The sequence below is a fragment of the Colletotrichum orchidophilum genome, assembly GCF_001831195.1.
Source record: "Colletotrichum orchidophilum strain IMI 309357 chromosome Unknown Scaffold_73.1, whole genome shotgun sequence".
NCBI classification, from domain to species: domain Eukaryota; kingdom Fungi; phylum Ascomycota; class Sordariomycetes; order Glomerellales; family Glomerellaceae; genus Colletotrichum; species Colletotrichum orchidophilum.
Window position 1 is genome coordinate 233,204 of NW_019173029.1, and position 17,622 is coordinate 250,825.

Consider the following 17,622-nt stretch of genomic DNA (forward strand, 5'->3'; position numbering starts at 1 on the left):
CATCTTTCAACATGACCAGAACCAAAGACGTAACAATATACCAAGCCACCAACAGACAACCAACTAGCCAACAAAATTGTCGCTCGCAAGCAGAGGTTTTTGAGGGTATCAAACAAGACACCTTTTTGTAATGTGGGTATTTCCTGAAATTCCAATGTCTCCCTCCCGCACGCCTTTTATTTTGACCGACCCCCTGTAGACCTCGCGGTCACGTGAAATTTCATTGCTCTTCTTTTTCCGTTTCATAACGCTTGTTTCTTCTGTTCTTGATGGGAAGACCTTTAGGCATGAACGGGCTTGATCTGGGTGAAAATCTCGCCGGCGGTGCGCTTGACGATACCACCGGTGACGGGCAGGCTGGTGCACTGCTCGAGGAAGAGATCGATCTCGCGGGCGGCTTGTCTGCCTTCGTTGATACCCCTGGAGTGGATTGTTAGCTTACGACGTAAACATTTAGGTTGAAATGGCTGAGAAACTTACCAAACAATGAGGGACTGGCCACGGCGGCAGTCACCGGCGGCAAAGACACCAGGGATATTGGTGCTGTACTTGCCAGGCGGGGTCTTGACGTTCTTGCGGGCGTCCTTCTCAATGTCATCACCGAGGATGCGAGCCTCGGGGCCGAGGAAACCCATGGACAAGAGGACGAGGTCGGCAGGGAAGAACTGCTCGGAGCCCTCAATCTTCTTCATGTCCCAACCGCCAGTGGCGGAGCGAGTCCACTCAACACGGATGGTGTTGATACCCTTGACCTTGCCGGAGCCATCGTCGACAAACTCTTCAGACATGATGCAGAACTCGCGGGGATCCTTGCCCATGTGCTGCTTGACCTCGGTGTGGCCGTAGTCCACACGGTAGATGCGGGGCCACTGAGGCCATGGGTTGTCGCGGGCACGCTCGGGGGGAGGCTGGGGCAGCAGCTCGAAGTTGATGACGGACTTGGCGCCGTGACGGACGGAGGTACCGATACAGTCATTACCGGTATCACCACCACCGATAACGACGACATCCTTGCCCTTTGCGGAGATGTAAGAGCCATCCTCGAGCTCAGAGTCGAGCAGGGACTTGGTGTTCTTGTGCAAGAACTCCATGGCGTAGTGAATACCCTCGAGCTCACGGCCCTTGATGGGAAGGTCACGGGCAACGGTGGCACCTGTGGCGATGACAACGGCATCGTTCTCGGCTCTGAGATCCATGAGCTGGATGTCCTCGCCGACGGCGACGCCGCACTTGAAGTTGATACCCTCAGCGGCCATGAAGTCGGTGCGACGCTTGACGATGCGCTTATCGAGCTTCATGTTAGGAATACCGTACATGAGGAGACCACCGGGGCGATCAGCACGCTCGTAAACGGTGACAGTGTGTCCAGCGCGGTTGAGCTGGTCAGCAGCAGCCAGACCAGCAGGGCCGGAGCCAATGATGGCGACCTTCTTGCCAGTGCGGACCTCGGGGGGAGTGGGAATCATCCAGCCCTGTTCGAAACCGCGGTCGATGATGGCGCACTCGATCGACTTGATACCAACTGGGTCCTCGTTGATGCCCAAAACGCAGGCACCCTCGCAAGGAGCGGGGCAGACACGACCAGTGAACTCGGGGAAATTGTTTGTCATGAGCAGACGGTTGAGAGCGTCGCGCCACTGGTTCTGGAAGACCAATTCGTTCCACTTGGGAATGATGTTGGAGATGGGGCAACCCGTCTCAGACTGGCAGAAAGGAACACCGCAGTCCATGCAACGAGCGGACTGGTACTTGAGCTCGTCCTCATCGAGACGGGAAGAGAGCTCGGCCCAATCCTTGGTACGGGTCTTGGCGCTCCTGTACTTCTCAGCACGGCGCTGGTACTTCATGAAGCCCTTGGTCTTGTCGAGAACGAGGGCACGCTTCTTCTCAGCCGCGTTGTCACCAATTGTCTCCTCGATATCCTGGAGCTTGGCAGCCTTCTCCTCCTTCTTGTTATGGACGCCGGAGACGACGGGCAGGTTGTACTCGGCGCGCTTGGCCTCGGCAGCCTTGGCCGCCTCCTCCTTGAGGACGCGCTTGTAGTCGACAGGCATGACCTTGACGAAGCGGGGAAGAGCACGGTTGAAGTCCACCAAGATGCGGGCAGCGAGCTCAGAGCCAGTGTAGTGGTGGTGGTCCTCGATGAGACCGCGCAGATAGGCAATCTCAGTGGGTTCCTCGACCGCCTCGGCCTCAACCATCTCAGTGTTGAGCTTGGAGAGGAAGTCCTTGTGGATGTCGAGAACGTAGGCGATACCACCCGACATACCAGCAGCGAAGTTACGGCCAGTGCTGCCGAGAATGACGACGCGACCGCCAGTCATGTACTCGCAACCGTGGTCACCGACACCCTCAACAACAGCAGTGGCACCGGAGTTGCGGACCGCGAATCTCTCAGCCGCAACACCGCGGAAGAAGCACGTACCCTTGGTAGCACCGTACAAGCAGACGTTACCAACGATGATGTTCTCCTCGGCCTTGAAGACTGCGGAACGAGGAGGGTAGACGATCAGGCGACCACCAGACAGACCCTTGCCGACGTAGTCGTTAGCATCGCCCTCGAGCTCAAGGGTAACACCAGGGGCAAGGAAGGCACCGAATGACTGGCCAGCGGAACCCTTGATGTTGACGTGGACCGTGTCAAGAGGTAGACCGTCTTCGCCGTAGCGCTTGGAAATGTGGTAAGACAGCGAGGTACCCATGGCACGATCAGTGTTGACGATGTCACACTCGATTCTAGAGGGAAGTCCCTTATCCAGGGTCAGCTCGGCCTCAGAGATGAGCTTGTTGTCCAAGCGGACGTAAAGCTTGTGGTCCTGCTTGCGGACATTGAAAGTAGCAACACCGGGGCGGAGCTTGTGAGCAGGAGTAAGAAGGAGGGAGAGGTCAATGTTGGCGGTCTTGTTGGTGCGCAAGTCGTCGTTGACCTTGAGAACCTCGACGTGACCAACCATCTCGTTGATGGTACGGAAACCAAGCTTAGCCATGATGGCACGGAGCTCGTTGGCGACGTAGTAGAAGAAGTTGATGACGTGCTCGGGAGTACCGGTGAACTTCTTGCGGAGCTCAGGGTCCTGGGTAGCGATACCAACAGGGCAGGAGTTCAGGTGGCACTTGCGCATGAAGACGCAGCCCATGGCGATGAGAGGAGTGGTAGCGAACCCCCATTCCTCAGCACCAAGCAGGCAGGCCATGGCGACATCACGACCAGTGCGGAGTTGACCATCCGTCTGGACAACAACACGGCCACGAAGGTCGTTCAGGACCAGAGTCTGGTGAGTCTCGGCAAGACCAAGCTCCCAGGGGAGACCAGCATACTTGATACCAGTCCAGCGGGAGGCACCAGTGCCACCATCGTGACCCGAGATCAGGATGTGGTCAGCCTTGGCCTTGGCGACACCGGAGGCGACAATACCGACACCGACTTCGGACACCAGCTTGACGGAGACGCGAGAGCGAGGACTGGAGCATTTGAGGTCGTAAATCAACTGCTTCAAGTCCTCAATGGAGTAAATGTCGTGGTGAGGGGGGGGCGAAATAAGACCGACACCAGGGGTGGAGTGACGGGTGCGAGCAATGGACTTGGACACCTTGTGACCGGGAAGCTCACCACCTTCACCAGGCTTTGCTCCCTGAGCCATCTTGATCTGGAGCTCGTCGGAGTCTGCGAGGTAGGCAGAGGTGACACCGAAACGGCCAGAGGCAACCTGCTTGATGGCAGATCTCATGGTGTCGCCGTTGGGCAGACGCTGGGAACGCTCAGGATCCTCACCACCCTCACCAGTGTTGGACTTGCCGCCAAGTCTGTTCATGGCGACGGCCAGTGTGGAGTGAGACTCCATAGAAATGGAACCGTAAGACATGGCACCAGTGCAGAAACGGCGGACGATCTCGGTCCACGGCTCGACCTGCTCGATGGGAACGGGGGTACAGTCCTCAAATTTGAAGTCGAGCATACCACGTAGAGTGCAGGCCTTGATCTGCTCGTACTGGGAGCGGGAGTACGCCTCGTAGGACTTGTCATTTTTGGTACGGACGGCATCCTGAATATTGGCAATGCAGGTGGGGTCGTTCATGTGAGCCTCACCACCATCACGCCAGTGGTACTCGCCGGATTCGGGCAGACCGCTGACGCCGACAGTAGCACGGGAGGGGAAACCACGCTCATGGAAGCGGAAAGCGTCCTCAGCGATGGCCTCGAACGTAGCACCCTGGATACGGGAAGCAGTACCCTTGAAGCAGCGCTCAATGACGCTCTCGTCGAGACCAAGAGCCTCGAAAATCTGGGCACCCTTGTAGGAAGCAAGAGTAGAAATACCCATCTTGGACATGACCTTGAGAATGCCACCATCGCAAGAGTGCTTGTAGTTGTGGATCAGAGCGTCGTCCGAGAGCTTCTTCTTAATCAGCTTCTCGCGGTTCAGCTTGAGGATGCACTCCATAGAGAGGTAGGGGTTGACAGCATCAGCACCGTAGCCGAGGAGAACACACATGTGGTGAACCTCGCGAGCCTCGGCAGTCTCGACGACGATAGCAGCCAGGGAACGCCATTTGTTGCTGACCAGGTGGTGGTGAACCATACCTGAGGCAAGAAGGGCAGTGACAGGGACGCGGTCCTTGGAGGTGTTGCGGTCGGACAGGACAATGATGCGGTCCTTGTTCTCAATGGCAGCGGTAGTCTCGTCGCAAATGTAGTCGAGATGGCGCAAGTAGCCTGCGGTACCCTCGCTTTTGGGGAAAGTCAAGTCGATGACCTTCACAGTCCATTCGGGGTGGATGGTGGACATGTTCTTGATAGAATTGAACTCGGGGATCGAGAGGATGGGGCTAGGGAGCAAGAGACGACCGCACTGAGAGCTGTCCATCTCCAAAAGGTTGCCCTGAGGACCGACGTAACACTCCAGAGACATGACGATCGACTCACGGATGGGGTCGATGGGAGGGTTGGTGACCTGGGCGAAGAGCTGACGGAAGTACTCGTAGAGAAGACGGGGTGCCTGAGACAGGCAAGCCAAGGGAGCATCATTACCCATGGATCCGAGGGCTTCCTTCTCGTCAGAGGCCATGGGAGCCAGGAGCAAACTAACTTGCTCGTGGGTGTAACCGAAGGACAGGAGAAGAGGATCCTCCTGTAGGCGGGAGGCATCGGGCTTGGCAGCAACATCGATAGACTTGCCGACGGTCTCGAGAACCTTGGGTAGAGTGATGAGCTCCTGGTCGAGCCAGGAGCGGAAGTCCTGGCGGCTGGAGACGGCCTCCTTCAATTCCTTGTCGTCAATGATGCGGCCGGCAAGGGTGTCGACCAGCAGCATGCGACCGGGCTGGAGGCGACCCTTCTGGATGACCTTCTCGGGCTCGACGGGGATAGTGCCGACCTCGGAAGCGCAAATGATTCGGTCGTCGTCCATGACGTAGAAACGGCAGGGACGCAGGCCGTTACGGTCGAGGTTGGCACCGCAGTAGCGTCCGTCGGCAAAGGTGAAGAGAGCCGGACCGTCCCAAGGCTCCATCTGGCAAGCAGCCCACTCGTAGAAGGCGGCCTTCTTGGGATCCATGTGAGTGTTACCCTGCCAGGCCTCGGGGACCATGAGCATGACGGCCTCGGGGAGAGAGAGAACGCCATTGATGGTGAGCAGCTCCAGGACGTTGTCGAAAGCGGCAGAGTCGGAACCGCCGTCCTCAACGATGGGGTAGAGACCCTCAAGCTCCTCCTTGAAGATGTCGGACTGCATGACACCCTCTCGGGCCTTCATCCAGTTCTTGTTACCGCGGAGAGTGTTGATCTCACCGTTGTGGGCGGCCCATCTCAGAGGCTGAGCACGGTCCCAGGAGGGGAAGGTATTGGTCGAGAAACGGGAGTGCACAAGGGCGAAGTGAGCCTCGTAGTCGGCGTTGACCAGATCATAGTAGTACTGGTAAACCTGGACGGGAGATAGCTGTCCCTTGTAGACAATGTTCTTGTTGGAGAGGGAGCATAGGTAGAACCAGTTCTGGAGACCAATGGTGTGGGTGGCGCGCTTTCTGAGGACATACAGCTGTCTTTCGAAGAGTCTGTCATCAAATTGCTCGGGGTCGGTGTTCTCGGGAGCATTGGTCGGGCCGTAAGCGGATGTCAACACGACGAAAGGTTGCATGATGATGGGTTCACGGGACTTGGCAGCAGGACCAAGCAGAGTCGAGTCAACGGGAGGCCTTCGCCATCCCAAGACACGCAGGCCTAACGATTCGGCAATGTCTTCCAACTGCCTCTTGGACTCTTGCAAAGTCTCCTCGTCTGGCTTAAAGAACAGGTTTCCCGTGGCATATTGTCCCAGAGGCGGCAACTTAATGCCTTCCTCCTTTTCAAAATTCTTGACAAAGAATCTGTGAGGGATCGAAGTCATGACGCCAGCGCCATCACCGTCTCGTGCATCAGATCCCACAGCACCTCTGTGGGTCATGTTGCAAAGCAGGTTGCGCGCTGCGAGACTAGTCAGCCGGGTTGCTGGGCAAGAGTTGGGGGGAGAAGGTATTGAACTCACCATCGCTGACAATCTTGTGGCTAGGCTTGCCCTTGATGTGGCTGCGAGAGGTGTCAGTGGTTTTTTGTTTGGTGCGAGTCTCTGTCTGTCTTCTAAACATACCAAGCAAAGCCGACACCGCATGCATCTTTCTCCAAGCTCGGATCGTACAATCCTCTGCGGTCAATCGTCAGTACAGTCGACTGTGAAGAGCGTATTGCGGGGAAACGTACTGCTTCACCGGCAGAGCACCCGCCCAGGAGCCATTGTTGTCCGTCTGGTACTCATACGGAGTGTATTGCTCTTTTTCAGATTCAATATGGATTTGTCGGTCGTCGAAGTCCTCGTGCAGGCCCATGCTAGGCGAGGATTCGAGCCTGATTGCAGTGGAAGGGGCTGGTATAGGTCGACGGGGGATGGACTATTCCAGTCGGCAGTATTCGATCGGTGCGAGCGATGGCTCTGGTACTTATCTGTCAATCCCGAACACGGGTTCAATTAGTGATGTGGGGACGGAAATGCGTTGGTCGAGTGCGTGTTTGATTTGATGGTGGTGAGATGAGGGGGAATGACTGCCCAATGGCCAGACCGAGGGTCGCACAGAGCACGGGAGCGGTCTTGGGCCTGCGCGATGGGCCACCAGAGAGAAACAGAGAGAGGGATGGAGGGACAAAGGCAGTGAGAAACACTGATCAGGCGAGTGGTCGACGGCGAGTTTGACGGTGAGACCAGAGTGGCGAGGAGAAGTCGTTGCAGAAACTTGAATGCGGAGTGCGATATCCTTCAATTAAGCTCGGAGCTGGCGAGGGACGCACGGAGGACCAGAGGAGGAAATTTCCAGAGCAGGTCAAACTCTACTCCCGAACCGGATTGCGACGTCGTCCGGAAGTGAGCCAGCATCAAGTAGACTGGGAGAAGGAGAGAGCGAGAGCCTTGCGGTGGTGTTGATTTCCCACCCCTGTTCGCAACGAACGGCCGGACAAGCCTTGCGAGCAACAATGCGGAAAGAGCAGCAAGCAGCGGCACATGCAACAAGCACTGGCGGCAGAACATGCTCCAGAAGGGGCCCTGTCGGTAGCAGCAGTGGCAGTGAGGGCAAGACGAGGCGAGCCATGCTCAGACCAGGCAATCGAAGCCGGGATGGAGGGGCAGGCTAGGACGAGAGCAAGTGAGCAGCAGGCAAGCGAAGACAGCCAGCCACACCCATCGGCCCAAAAGCAGCTCAAACAGGGGACGCAAATGCAAGTGCTGCAAATGCCAAAAGCTGTCTGGCGCTGTCTCTTTTTTTTCGTCGACCGCAGCTGAGATGATTGCAGCGGTGCCAATAGCGTAGCATTGCAGAATGCGGTGCCGGCGCTGGCCGTGCTTCCAGCGCTGTTCCGCCACATGGGCGATGGCCAATGAGAGGCAGGCTGTTGTCAAAGCATGCGGCTAAGAATGGTGACGCCAGTTGCCGGCCCAGGTCTGTTGTAGAAATGGGGGACAAGCACATGGTCGCACACACCAGTCCCGCCCGTGCTAGGCCGCCACCGGCCGACAACCCCTCCAAGATTTTTTTTTGTGTTGTTTTGGCTTGGGGTTGATAACTGCAAGCCCCATTCCCGCGGTGACCTTACATCACACCCCACAGGGATTATGACCAGGGGTCTCTCGTCCAGGATTACGGGTGTGTGGGGTCGTCTGCAGTCGTAGGCGCAAGTCCAAGGGAAAAAAGGTGCATGTGTAGCGCTGTGCAGCAGAGAATGTGCGACTGTCCCAGAAAAGATAGTTGGGACGGAGGACGGAGATGCCAAAGTCGCTGCGGATAATGCGCCGCCAGATGCCGTAGCCGTTGCTGTTACTTTGCTCAATGCCATTGGTTTTGTCAACGCTGCTCCCGCGTCAAAATATGGCTCAGACTCGCTTCGCCGTTTTCGTATGGGTCGGTCTCCTCAAGTGCTGCTCCCTCGTGGTCTCGCGTGTGATGCTCGTGTCTCTCTGTTCGGCTGTCTCTCACATCTTCAAGCTCCCTGCATCGATTCTCGTCTCTCTGTGCGCCTTGCTGTTGGACTGGGTTGGATGGTTGGTGGCATTGTGTTTGAGGCAAGTGGAAGGTATTTGGGGATGGCATGACAGTGTATCGGGTCATGAGACGGTCGTCCCTATATGAGCACATGTACATATAACTTACCGACAGGCTTTGGGTTTTGTAATGGACCGTGTATGGTCGAGATGTTTGCGCAGTGGGATCGAGAGGGCTTTTTTTCTACCGTCGTAGCACCGCGCGTGAAGAGTGGGAGGGCGGAAGAAAGAGGAAAGGGGAAAAGATGGGAGGTGGGAGACGAGCAACCTTTTATGAGAGCTCTGGTGTATTGGCCCAAGTGTGCGGGCGAAGACGGGAGAGGAGTAGGAGGAGTAGGAGGAGGAGGAGGAGGAGGAGTAAAAGTCCTGAGTCGGCGCTGGGCCCAGCTGGGGGAGGGGGTGGTTGGAGGGGGGGGGACAGGACTGACAGACAGGATGGGAAGAAGGCGATCCCCGGCGGCCACCCGAACGGGGAGAAGACCCAAGACCAGAGGAAGCCAATGCAAATTGGATGAATAAGACGTTTCTGTATGGAGACAACGGGAAAACGGGGTAGTAGGTTCGGAGAGCACGAGAGCGAAGAGTGGACGACCGACAGGCTGGCTCAGGTTCTCACTCGCACTACCTAGGTATTGCAGAGAGAGTACGGATACTTTTACTCCAATGCGCCTGTGGCAACACGACCAGAGAGACGCTTGACCAACCAGCGATCACCATGCGCAGAATGTTGATCCACTACCTATGGTACAGGCAGACAGGCTAGTAAAGAATATCCATCTACTGGAGAATTTGTACGGCCCCTCCCCTGGTAATTTGCGAGGTGCAGTAGGCTCACTTGCTGGTGGTGCATAAGCGCTGCCTCTCTCTTTTTTTTCTTACGTTTTCCCTACCTTTGCTGAGAGGGGTATGAGCCGAAAAAGAGCAGTGGGGGTTTGCAGCATGCGAAGTGAGATGGGATGCGGTACGTACCGACCCCAAATGCGAGAGCTTGGTGCGAGAAGGACTGAGATGGGATGAGAAGGGACGACCAAGAAAGACGGAAACTCATGCAAAAGCCGGCAGGGGCAGCGGCAGCAAATGAGAGGGGAAGGCCAAAAAGATGGGTACGTATCGGTGAGCAAGGCTCCGTGGACGGCGCGGCTGTGTCTGTCTGTGCGCTGCTTTTGCTGCTGCTGCTGCTGCTGCCGCCTTTGGTCCTCTCGGGCGAGTCGGCCATTCTGTCCCATCAGGGTGGCCCTTTTTTTCTGTTCTCGACAGGTACGCTTCTTCATAAACACGCAGACTGGAAGTGTAAGACAAAAAAGTAAAGGATGGTGGGGTCCAAACGAGCTAGCAGAGAGCGAAGCGCGGTCCAATCAACACATCGTTCAATCCAACATTTCCGTCTCCCATTGGCGGGGTCTGACGAGAGTCTCCTCCAAATCTCTGACTCTTCGACAGGACACTAACACGAGTCCACAACGGGACCCGTGGGTGCTCGCGGGTGCCACTCTCCGCCCCGCCTCCGGTCGATGGGCTGCGTCGACTTTCTCCTGCTCCGTTTTTCGGTCCATGATCCATCTCTCTTCAGTGGGCCTCCTCTCCATCCCCCCCTGGCCCCAGCTGCTGATGCCGCCATTCCCACCATGCCACCACCCTGCTAGCCTACTTGCCTTCCCAACACGACATTGCCTGGGAAGCCCGCCGCTACTCGACTGCTACCATGCAATAAACCTGGAAACCCCTCCTTCCAGGTGGCCTGTCCACGGGTGACCAACTGACCATGGCCTGAAAGTGGACCGGTCCAGCGCACCATTTTGCCCATCCATGGCCCTGCCACCCCCGGCCAGCTCGACAATCGACCACAACGGCGGCCAACGACGCTGATGCTTAAGGGCTACGGGGGACCATGTTTTCGGAAAATGGAACGGAAAGGCCCCATCCTGTCCCCTGAGTCTCCCTAAAACCAGACGCCAGAAAACACCGCACATCGGCCAGAAGCAAAACACCATCGACACCACCCAAGATACGGTCATCCAGATAGATTAGCAGCCAGCTCATCGCAGAATAGCCCTCTGTACCGTCAATCTCAGCCTTCTCAGGCCATCATCCCGGCTTCTGAATGCTCTCTGTACAGAGCAACAACTCCGGGCATCCCACTCTTTCCCGGAGCGCCCTCGTTCACGGTTCAGGATGCTGATGGTCTTCCGCCATGTCAACGTCGATCGACTTTCCTCCCCGTCGGCTCACCCATCATCCACCATCTTACCCATCGATCCACCCACTCACTATCTCGCGCTTCCTCTTCAGTCTCTGTATTGCTCCAAACCTTCGTCTCAAGGTACCACCAAAGGCAATACGTGCCACCAATCTACTTCCCCATACGCCACCACCTCCTCCTCCCCTCCCACTACGGCGGACGTGCCAACGTTGCTCTGCGGGGTCCTACCCCGACCGTTGGGTGTTCCGTCACTCCGAGCTACCGGCCTAACAACGCTTCACCCCATATCCGTACTACTTGCCTACTTTACTTACCTCACCTGTCGAACGAGGTTGAGTTCAAACCTCGAGATAAGACTCCAGGCTGCCGTAGGTACCCCCCGACCGCCTCGTCTAGGGGAGTGGGAATGACGACAAACAAAAAACTTACGGATATTCCGCCCGGATTTTGAACGCTAGAGAATGCCATGCCTCGGGAGCTATTTCCCATGTTCTGCCTGGGAGTCTTGGCCAATGGCGGTAACGCAATTTCAGATCGGCCAGCTTGAAAAAAAAAAATTTCCGGTAAATATAGGTGACGCTGGAGGCGAGCGGAACCTCTTGCTGCGTATTTCGCAGATATATTTTTGAATTCTACAGTCACCCGCTGCTCGGCTCCAGTTCTCATCAGACAAAGACAGACCGCCATGTCTGATTTTACTCCGCGAATTAGACGCTGTGCGCGCCGTGCCGAACTTGCGACTTTGCCTCGGGGGCATTCCGAACGTTCAAAGTTGCGTTTGCTTTCCTCGAGACATTGTCACAGAGACTTGGGGTGGCTACCCGAGACTTTTACGTAGTGCTGCCACGTACGGCCCTGGACTGTCAAACTTCTTCCGCACATCCCGGACGGCAACAGCCTATGATTTATTCGGTCTCTCTGGCGAATCCCTTTCTGTTCAAGTGTCGCTTGGGGAGTATTGTATGGAAGAGAATTTGACACAAAAACCCAGCGCCTCGGCCAAATCAAGCACCAGAGATGCACCCCACACACTCCATGCGGGTCAAGCAAGGGGTACCCAGTCAATTTTTGCTCGCTCGAAACGGAGTCGCTGAAAGGTTAATGTCATCAATGAGCAAGCTTTGAGCTTGCACCAATCAGCGAATTGCATTTCAAAGAAGCCCTTGGCCGAAGTCGCCTCGGAGCTTGGGGCCCCTGATAAACCGCACGATGCCCCCGAGGAATTGGACCCGGACCCTTCCAAGACAAGGGCCAGCCCAGCACCGATGCAGGTGATTGGGGGGAACAAGTTGGGGGAGGAGATGGTGGTGAACATCCGTTCCATTTCAAAGGTGCGCTTGCACATGTTGCTGGGAGACTGGCTTGCCATTACTTTACTAGCGTGCAGAACCATCATCTGTCAACGGGGCTGGCTTCGATGTCTCGCGGCCCTGCATGCGCCATTTGTCGTTGGTATCAATCGGGGCAGATTAAAAAGACGGGCGAATTTCGAGATCAACCACGCTGCGTCATGGACTCGATGTTGCGCAGATTCCGAGCTGTTTCCGAAATCCTATCACGAATGGGAGTGGTCGGTATATCTCTTGTTTGCTTATCAACCCTCCGATCCGCGGAACTTGGTGGTGTCCACGGCTGGACGGCAGCGGCCGGCGAAGGACCAGGGACGTCTGGGATGCGACTTTTGCCATTTCCCCAAGCGCTTGCGGCGGCATTGATCACGGATACCGATGGACGGACCGACTGACAAATGAGCCCCCCAACGTAAGATCCGCTCAGCAGAAATACGCAGCTAGGGTGCGGTGTGCTCAGCGAGAGGGAGGCTCGAGGCGCGACGCATGGCGCAACTGCGAGCAATACGGGCTTTACGGGAAGGCTAACCAATGGCGGGCAGCACCGAGCACATGTAGGCAGACAACGGCGCGACATCAGAGAGATGAAATGGGAACATGTTCCGTTGCTGTACATACTGGGACTCGAAAAGGCAACTAGTCACCCTCTTGTCTGGCACATCGACTGGCGAGTTGGGCGTCTGACTACACTGTAGCATCGACAGTTGTTGCCCAACTTGAAAAGGGTTGCTGTCAAAAAATCGACAACTCCAAATTGGAGAACCCGGCCAATCACAGCTAGAGCCTCATCTTCGCCCGTCTTATCTTAAGCCAACCATGACGGCCACTTGTTGCATCTGCATCTGAGCTGTAGCAAGACAGGTATCCCCCTAGTCGGCACATCCATGCCAAATGCGACCCCGCGGACCGGAGGCGTTCGAGATCTCACAGTTCCTTGCCCAGCACGACCCTGCCAGCCTGCCTGTGTCCACGCACAGACGTTCATGGTCTCTTGGCTCCTGGAGCTGGAGGGGGAGAGGGAGAAGAGGAGAAGAAGGAGGGGGGCTGTCTCCGACGGGATTTCAGCGTCCAAGGTAGCCTGCTGAGAAACGGCACAGACATGCCCGCCATATGAAAGACGCATTCGCACTCGGTGACCAACAGCTACGTCACAAGTGTCACCAAAGCGCACAGGACATGCGATGAGTATTTTTCTCTTTTTAAGGTTTGTGAGAAAAGCTATTCGTTCCGGGACTGACTTAGGGTTTCGCAGCCTAGCCTGTCGACCAGCACGTGTCTGCATCCTCGATCTGGATGGACAGAACCTACTGTGTAGCTGGGAGCGGTTGTGATCACCTATGCCCTCCTGGAGCAACCCTCCATCTCCGCACCTGAGTGCAATCACTCTTCAATGTAATAGAAAAGTCGTCTCATATTAGTGTCATGCTGTCGGCTAGATCACGAGGACGAATGAACAGCTCTGTGATTCTGGTCACGAATCAATTGACTGGCTACACATGCCAACCCCCGTGTTTAGAGCACATTTATTAGTGGGCTTCTGGTCAGCAACCTGAACAACACCAATTGTAAATGTCTGGGCCAACTCTGGGAACGGTTGCTATGTACCTATTTTCGCCAGTCTTTGTGTGGAGTTTGTCACGAAACGAAGCGAAGCTGGGTCCGACATGGTATCTGCCGTCTACCCATAGCGCTGACCAAGCCTCCCCGAAATCGGCTCGGCCGTTCACCCTAACTGAGGCCGGGCGGAAGTTTCCCCTAGTAGGCGTCCTGGGACCTATATCGGAGGCGGCGCACGCCTTCTGACCCCATCCATACTAGCCTGCAGGGTGTTCGCTTGGTATTACATAGTAGGTCCAGGACAGAAGCGAAAAAAATCAACGGGCAGAAGAAAGAGTCCACTCGAGTCAGCCCATGGCGAGGAATTCCCACAAAGCGGAAATATGGCATTTGAAACCTCCACCTGCATAGCCAATGCCACCAACTCCGAAGTCAGCGCCGTTCCGACTTCTCCCGACGAGACACATCAGAGCGGCGCGGGGCGAATGCGCCGGTCCCTCATTTCCCCGCCACTTATGCGAATCAATTGCAGACAAGAGTCCACGCAGAAGCACAGAGAATGTCGAAAGAAATGGCAGACGGAAAATACTTCGGCATCCCTGTTTCTTTTTACCTCACAAAAACACTAAATCCCCCTAAACGAGGAGACGCAGGCGCCTAACAGCTTATGCAGTTTGGATGAAAACTAGCAAGCAAGAGTGCAGGCTCAACAAGTTTGGTCTGAGATTGATGCGAGGCATGGTAGTGTGGCGAAAGAAGAGCCATTCGGTCGAACTGGCGGAGACCACCAATTGGGTTTGAGCAGATTTTCGAAATGCTCTGCTGTAGCCTGAAGGAGGGGGCATGGAGATGGCACCTCCCGGGCACCCGACCATCACTTTGCGAAGAAGCCATCATGACTATTGAATCGTGAATGCTGAAGACATGCAGTTGAATTTACTGGGCAGTCAACCACATTTCTGCCGCCGGCAATGAAGCATCGTGACTTCCTCTCAGCAGGGATCAAGCGCGCTAGGCGCGGCGCGTCTGTCAATGTGGGGAAGATCCTTACACCCCGGCGAGTACGTACTTTGTGCTCTGTCGAATTTGTTTACTTGCACCCTCGCAACAGGCAACTTGCAGCGGGGTCCTTTTCCGTTGCGACGAAGCTCTCGACAGCTTTGAAACAACTTCCATTCGGCTAGAGCTGACATCAATTCCTCTACGCGCATCATTCATTGGATCACGGCAATTCGAGCCTATTGTCCAGCGGCACCCTGCGAGTGACAATGTTCGGCCTACTACCAGACCTCACCCCACGAGATGTAAGCTCCTTCCTGACTTTACTTCTCTCATGGAAAACCACATGTACCCGCCCCGCCACTATCGCGTCAGCCATCTAACCTCGCCAGCAACAGTCGCACTCGATCTGGTACACCTCCTCCCGCAACCCGATAACCCAAGCCGCCCTCCTCGAAGCCCACGAACAGCGCCACAGCGGCGAATACAACAACAACCATGGCTCCGCCCAGCAACAGCAGCAGCAACAGCAGCAGCAGCAGCAGAACAGCTCCTCCTCCCGCCGCGCAGGCCACCTCCTCATCGAACGCTCTGCGCTAGCGCGCCTCCGTGCCGACGAGCACGCGATGGACCGCCGCAGGCTGCACGTACAAAACTTTGGGAGCACATGGCTGAAGCCGCCCGGCGTGCCTAAGACGCTGCATCAGATCCGTGAGGAGCGGAGGGAGCAGGAGGAGCACGCTGAGGCGATGAGAAGGGAGCAGCTTGCGCAGGAGCTCGCTGAGGCGGAGGCTGCGGGCCAGGATGATGGGCTTGAGGAGCTCGGGGAGGGCGAGGATGGAGAGCAAGAAGAAGAGGTTCGGGATCTTGATGATGAGATTCCAGATGCCGAGGAGAGTTTTGGGTTTGACGGTGGGGAGGATAGTATGGCGGATGATGTGTCGTCGAGTGAAGGACAACCTCTTGACGACGACGACGACGATGATGATGACGATGATGACGACGATGCGACGGCCGTGGACGAGGACGAAGACGAGAGGCGTGACGGCCTCGTCGCGGCGCGGATGCGGATGGCGGACGACGCGTTCAGACAGGCTATGGCGCGGGGCGATGTCGACGGCGACGACATGTACGGCGCCGAAGAGGAGCTCGAGGCCTCGGGGCAGGGGCAGATGCTCGACGAGGAGGACCTTCTCGAGCCTGGTGAGGAGGATGTCGACGACTTGGGTATGGGCGTCGACATGGACGCCGACTTGGACGACGAGATTCCCGAGGCCGGGGAGCTGAGCGGGGTGTACGAGCACACGGACTCCGAGGCGGAGGTGAGCGGGTTGACGACTAGCAGCATCAGTAGTGGTGGAGGTGGGGAAGATGACGAGGATGACGAAGACGAGGAAGGGGATATAAGTTTTGCGCCGAGGGCTGCGCCGCTGAGGGCGCCGCTGAGTCCGACGGGCGATCGGGGTAGGGCTGCTGCGCGACATCATATGCCGAGAAGCAGTATGGACCTGAGCGGGTTGCTCTCTGCAGACGGGAGCAGTATGATGGACAGTAGTCCGAATGTTAGGGCCCATAGGCGTTGAGGAATGAGGAATGGGGAATAGGAGGAAGGGAAGATTTGTGTGATAAGAGGAATTATGATACCCCCCGTCCCACTACGTTGTTTGAGAGACGTATCTTTGGCTCGGGCACTCGATGGGAGGATCAGAAAGAGAGAAGCCCCCGCGGCTACGAGCTGTAGGAACAGCGTAGATACCTTCATACAGGGTGAACATGGCATGGCGATTGTCGTAGCATTGTACGAGATTACGAAGCGAACCAGGCACGAATACAAGACCAAGACATGAGTAGTCCTATCGCCCTCGATGGGGTTCGACTTGGGTGGAAAGTTGTAGGAATAAAAAAGTGTATAGACATGGCATTACAAAAGCTTTAAAATCTGGTTCCAATATTTGAACAAGCGAAAGAAGGGGGGGAAACCCCCCCAACACGCACTCTCCCCTTCCCTCCCTCTGCCTGACATCTGATGCATGCAATGTAATCAAAGCAATGTTCCCCTGAAAAAGCGCAACAAAACCATATTTCTGCCCTCCCCTGACTTATTCATATCAGGACGTCCTTCATGTCGTCATCTCTTTCTCTCGTAATTCAATTCTTTGAAAAAAAGAAATGAAATCATGTTTCGGGGGGGCTCTCTCCCTCTCCTTCAACATTGATGGCTCAGGCAAAAGAACTGTCGGAAAACGCCTCCAACGCCGAGCATGCAGAAATTTTGGCGCCTCCGAACAAGACGCGCCTCACTATTCGACAGGGGATAGGGCGAAGGTTAGAATGTTGCATCCTGAACGCGCCGCCTCATCCCCCTTTTCCCCTCTCTCTTGCTCTCTTGCCGGACCTCGTCCCCTTGTACTATTGCTGGTTTTGTTGTTGAGCTTGGCCCGATTCGTGTCATACACCCAAGCCATGCCCATGAGCAGTCCAGTTTGACCACCAGATCCCCTCCGGTGACCGCGAGAGCTTGGTACGTCGTTGTCCATGTCGACGGCCTCGGCAAAACCCCACATGGCAAGAAGGTATCATTCTGGAACTTTGGCAGTCCCATCTGCTGGACTCGTTGACCTCAGCGATAATTACGCGTCGTCTTTGCCTGCTCTCTCGTGGTCTTCGTCACCGTGGTCGTCGATCCGGCAGCTTAAAAAAGCCAGACGTAAATGAACAACAAACACACGGCCGCGAAGAAGCCGAGCCAGACCTTCCAGCCGACGCCCGTCTTCTCGGCCATGACGAGCATGCGGTTCATGGTCCCGCGGATGCGAAGGCGCGTCGAGTCGAAGCTGTCATTCATCTTCTCGGCGAAGGCCGAGGAGTCGCGGATCTCGTCGCCAATGGCTACCGTCATCTGTACGCCGGAATGCGGTCAGTTCTTATGTGTCTAGGTTTGCGTGGGACCCCGGGG

At 56.1% G+C, this 17,622-nt stretch overlaps 8 protein-coding genes across 8 annotated transcripts; 5 read left to right on the plus strand and 3 right to left on the minus strand.

Moving 5' to 3' along the window:
- Positions 1-281: 281 nt before the first annotated feature.
- CORC01_08574 (glutamate synthase) lies at positions 282-6,858 on the minus strand (the record flags this gene model as incomplete). The annotated part of the gene is made up of 5 exons (XM_022620204.1): positions 282-420; positions 481-6,460; positions 6,522-6,562; positions 6,624-6,677; positions 6,734-6,858. The coding sequence occupies 5 exons, from the start codon at positions 6,856-6,858 to the stop codon at positions 282-284; spliced, it is 6,339 nt and encodes a 2,112-aa protein (XP_022473358.1).
- Positions 6,859-8,463: 1,605 nt separating this feature from the next.
- Positions 8,464-8,649, plus strand: CORC01_08575 (uncharacterized protein; the record flags this gene model as incomplete). The annotated part of the gene is made up of 1 exon (XM_022620205.1): positions 8,464-8,649. One exon carries the CDS (start codon positions 8,464-8,466, stop codon positions 8,647-8,649), a length of 186 nt encoding a protein of 61 aa, XP_022473359.1.
- Positions 8,650-10,525: 1,876 nt separating this feature from the next.
- Positions 10,526-11,212, plus strand: CORC01_08576 (uncharacterized protein; the record flags this gene model as incomplete). The annotated part of the gene is made up of 1 exon (XM_022620206.1): positions 10,526-11,212. A coding segment is annotated over one exon (687 nt), but the record flags the coding sequence as incomplete, so codon positions are not given.
- A 278-nt stretch (positions 11,213-11,490) lies between these two features.
- CORC01_08577 (uncharacterized protein) lies at positions 11,491-12,476 on the plus strand (the record flags this gene model as incomplete). The annotated part of the gene is made up of 2 exons (XM_022620207.1): positions 11,491-11,725; positions 11,902-12,476. Coding segments are annotated over 2 exons (810 nt in total), but the record flags the coding sequence as incomplete, so codon positions are not given.
- A 62-nt stretch (positions 12,477-12,538) lies between these two features.
- On the plus strand, positions 12,539-12,805 carry CORC01_08578 (uncharacterized protein; the record flags this gene model as incomplete). Its single annotated transcript, XM_022620208.1, has 1 exon — positions 12,539-12,805. A coding segment is annotated over one exon (267 nt), but the record flags the coding sequence as incomplete, so codon positions are not given.
- Positions 12,806-13,091: 286 nt separating this feature from the next.
- CORC01_08579 (uncharacterized protein) lies at positions 13,092-13,220 on the minus strand (the record flags this gene model as incomplete). Its single annotated transcript, XM_022620209.1, has 1 exon — positions 13,092-13,220. The coding sequence occupies one exon, from the start codon at positions 13,218-13,220 to the stop codon at positions 13,092-13,094; it is 129 nt and encodes a 42-aa protein (XP_022473363.1).
- A 1,715-nt stretch (positions 13,221-14,935) lies between these two features.
- Positions 14,936-16,249, plus strand: CORC01_08580 (uncharacterized protein; the record flags this gene model as incomplete). The annotated part of the gene is made up of 2 exons (XM_022620210.1): positions 14,936-14,971; positions 15,065-16,249. 2 exons carry the CDS (start codon positions 14,936-14,938, stop codon positions 16,247-16,249), a joined length of 1,221 nt encoding a protein of 406 aa, XP_022473364.1.
- A 1,109-nt stretch (positions 16,250-17,358) lies between these two features.
- On the minus strand, positions 17,359-17,565 carry CORC01_08581 (SNARE domain-containing protein; the record flags this gene model as incomplete). Its single annotated transcript, XM_022620211.1, has 1 exon — positions 17,359-17,565. The coding sequence occupies one exon, from the start codon at positions 17,563-17,565 to the stop codon at positions 17,359-17,361; it is 207 nt and encodes a 68-aa protein (XP_022473365.1).
- Between the last annotated feature and the right edge of the window lie 57 nt (positions 17,566-17,622).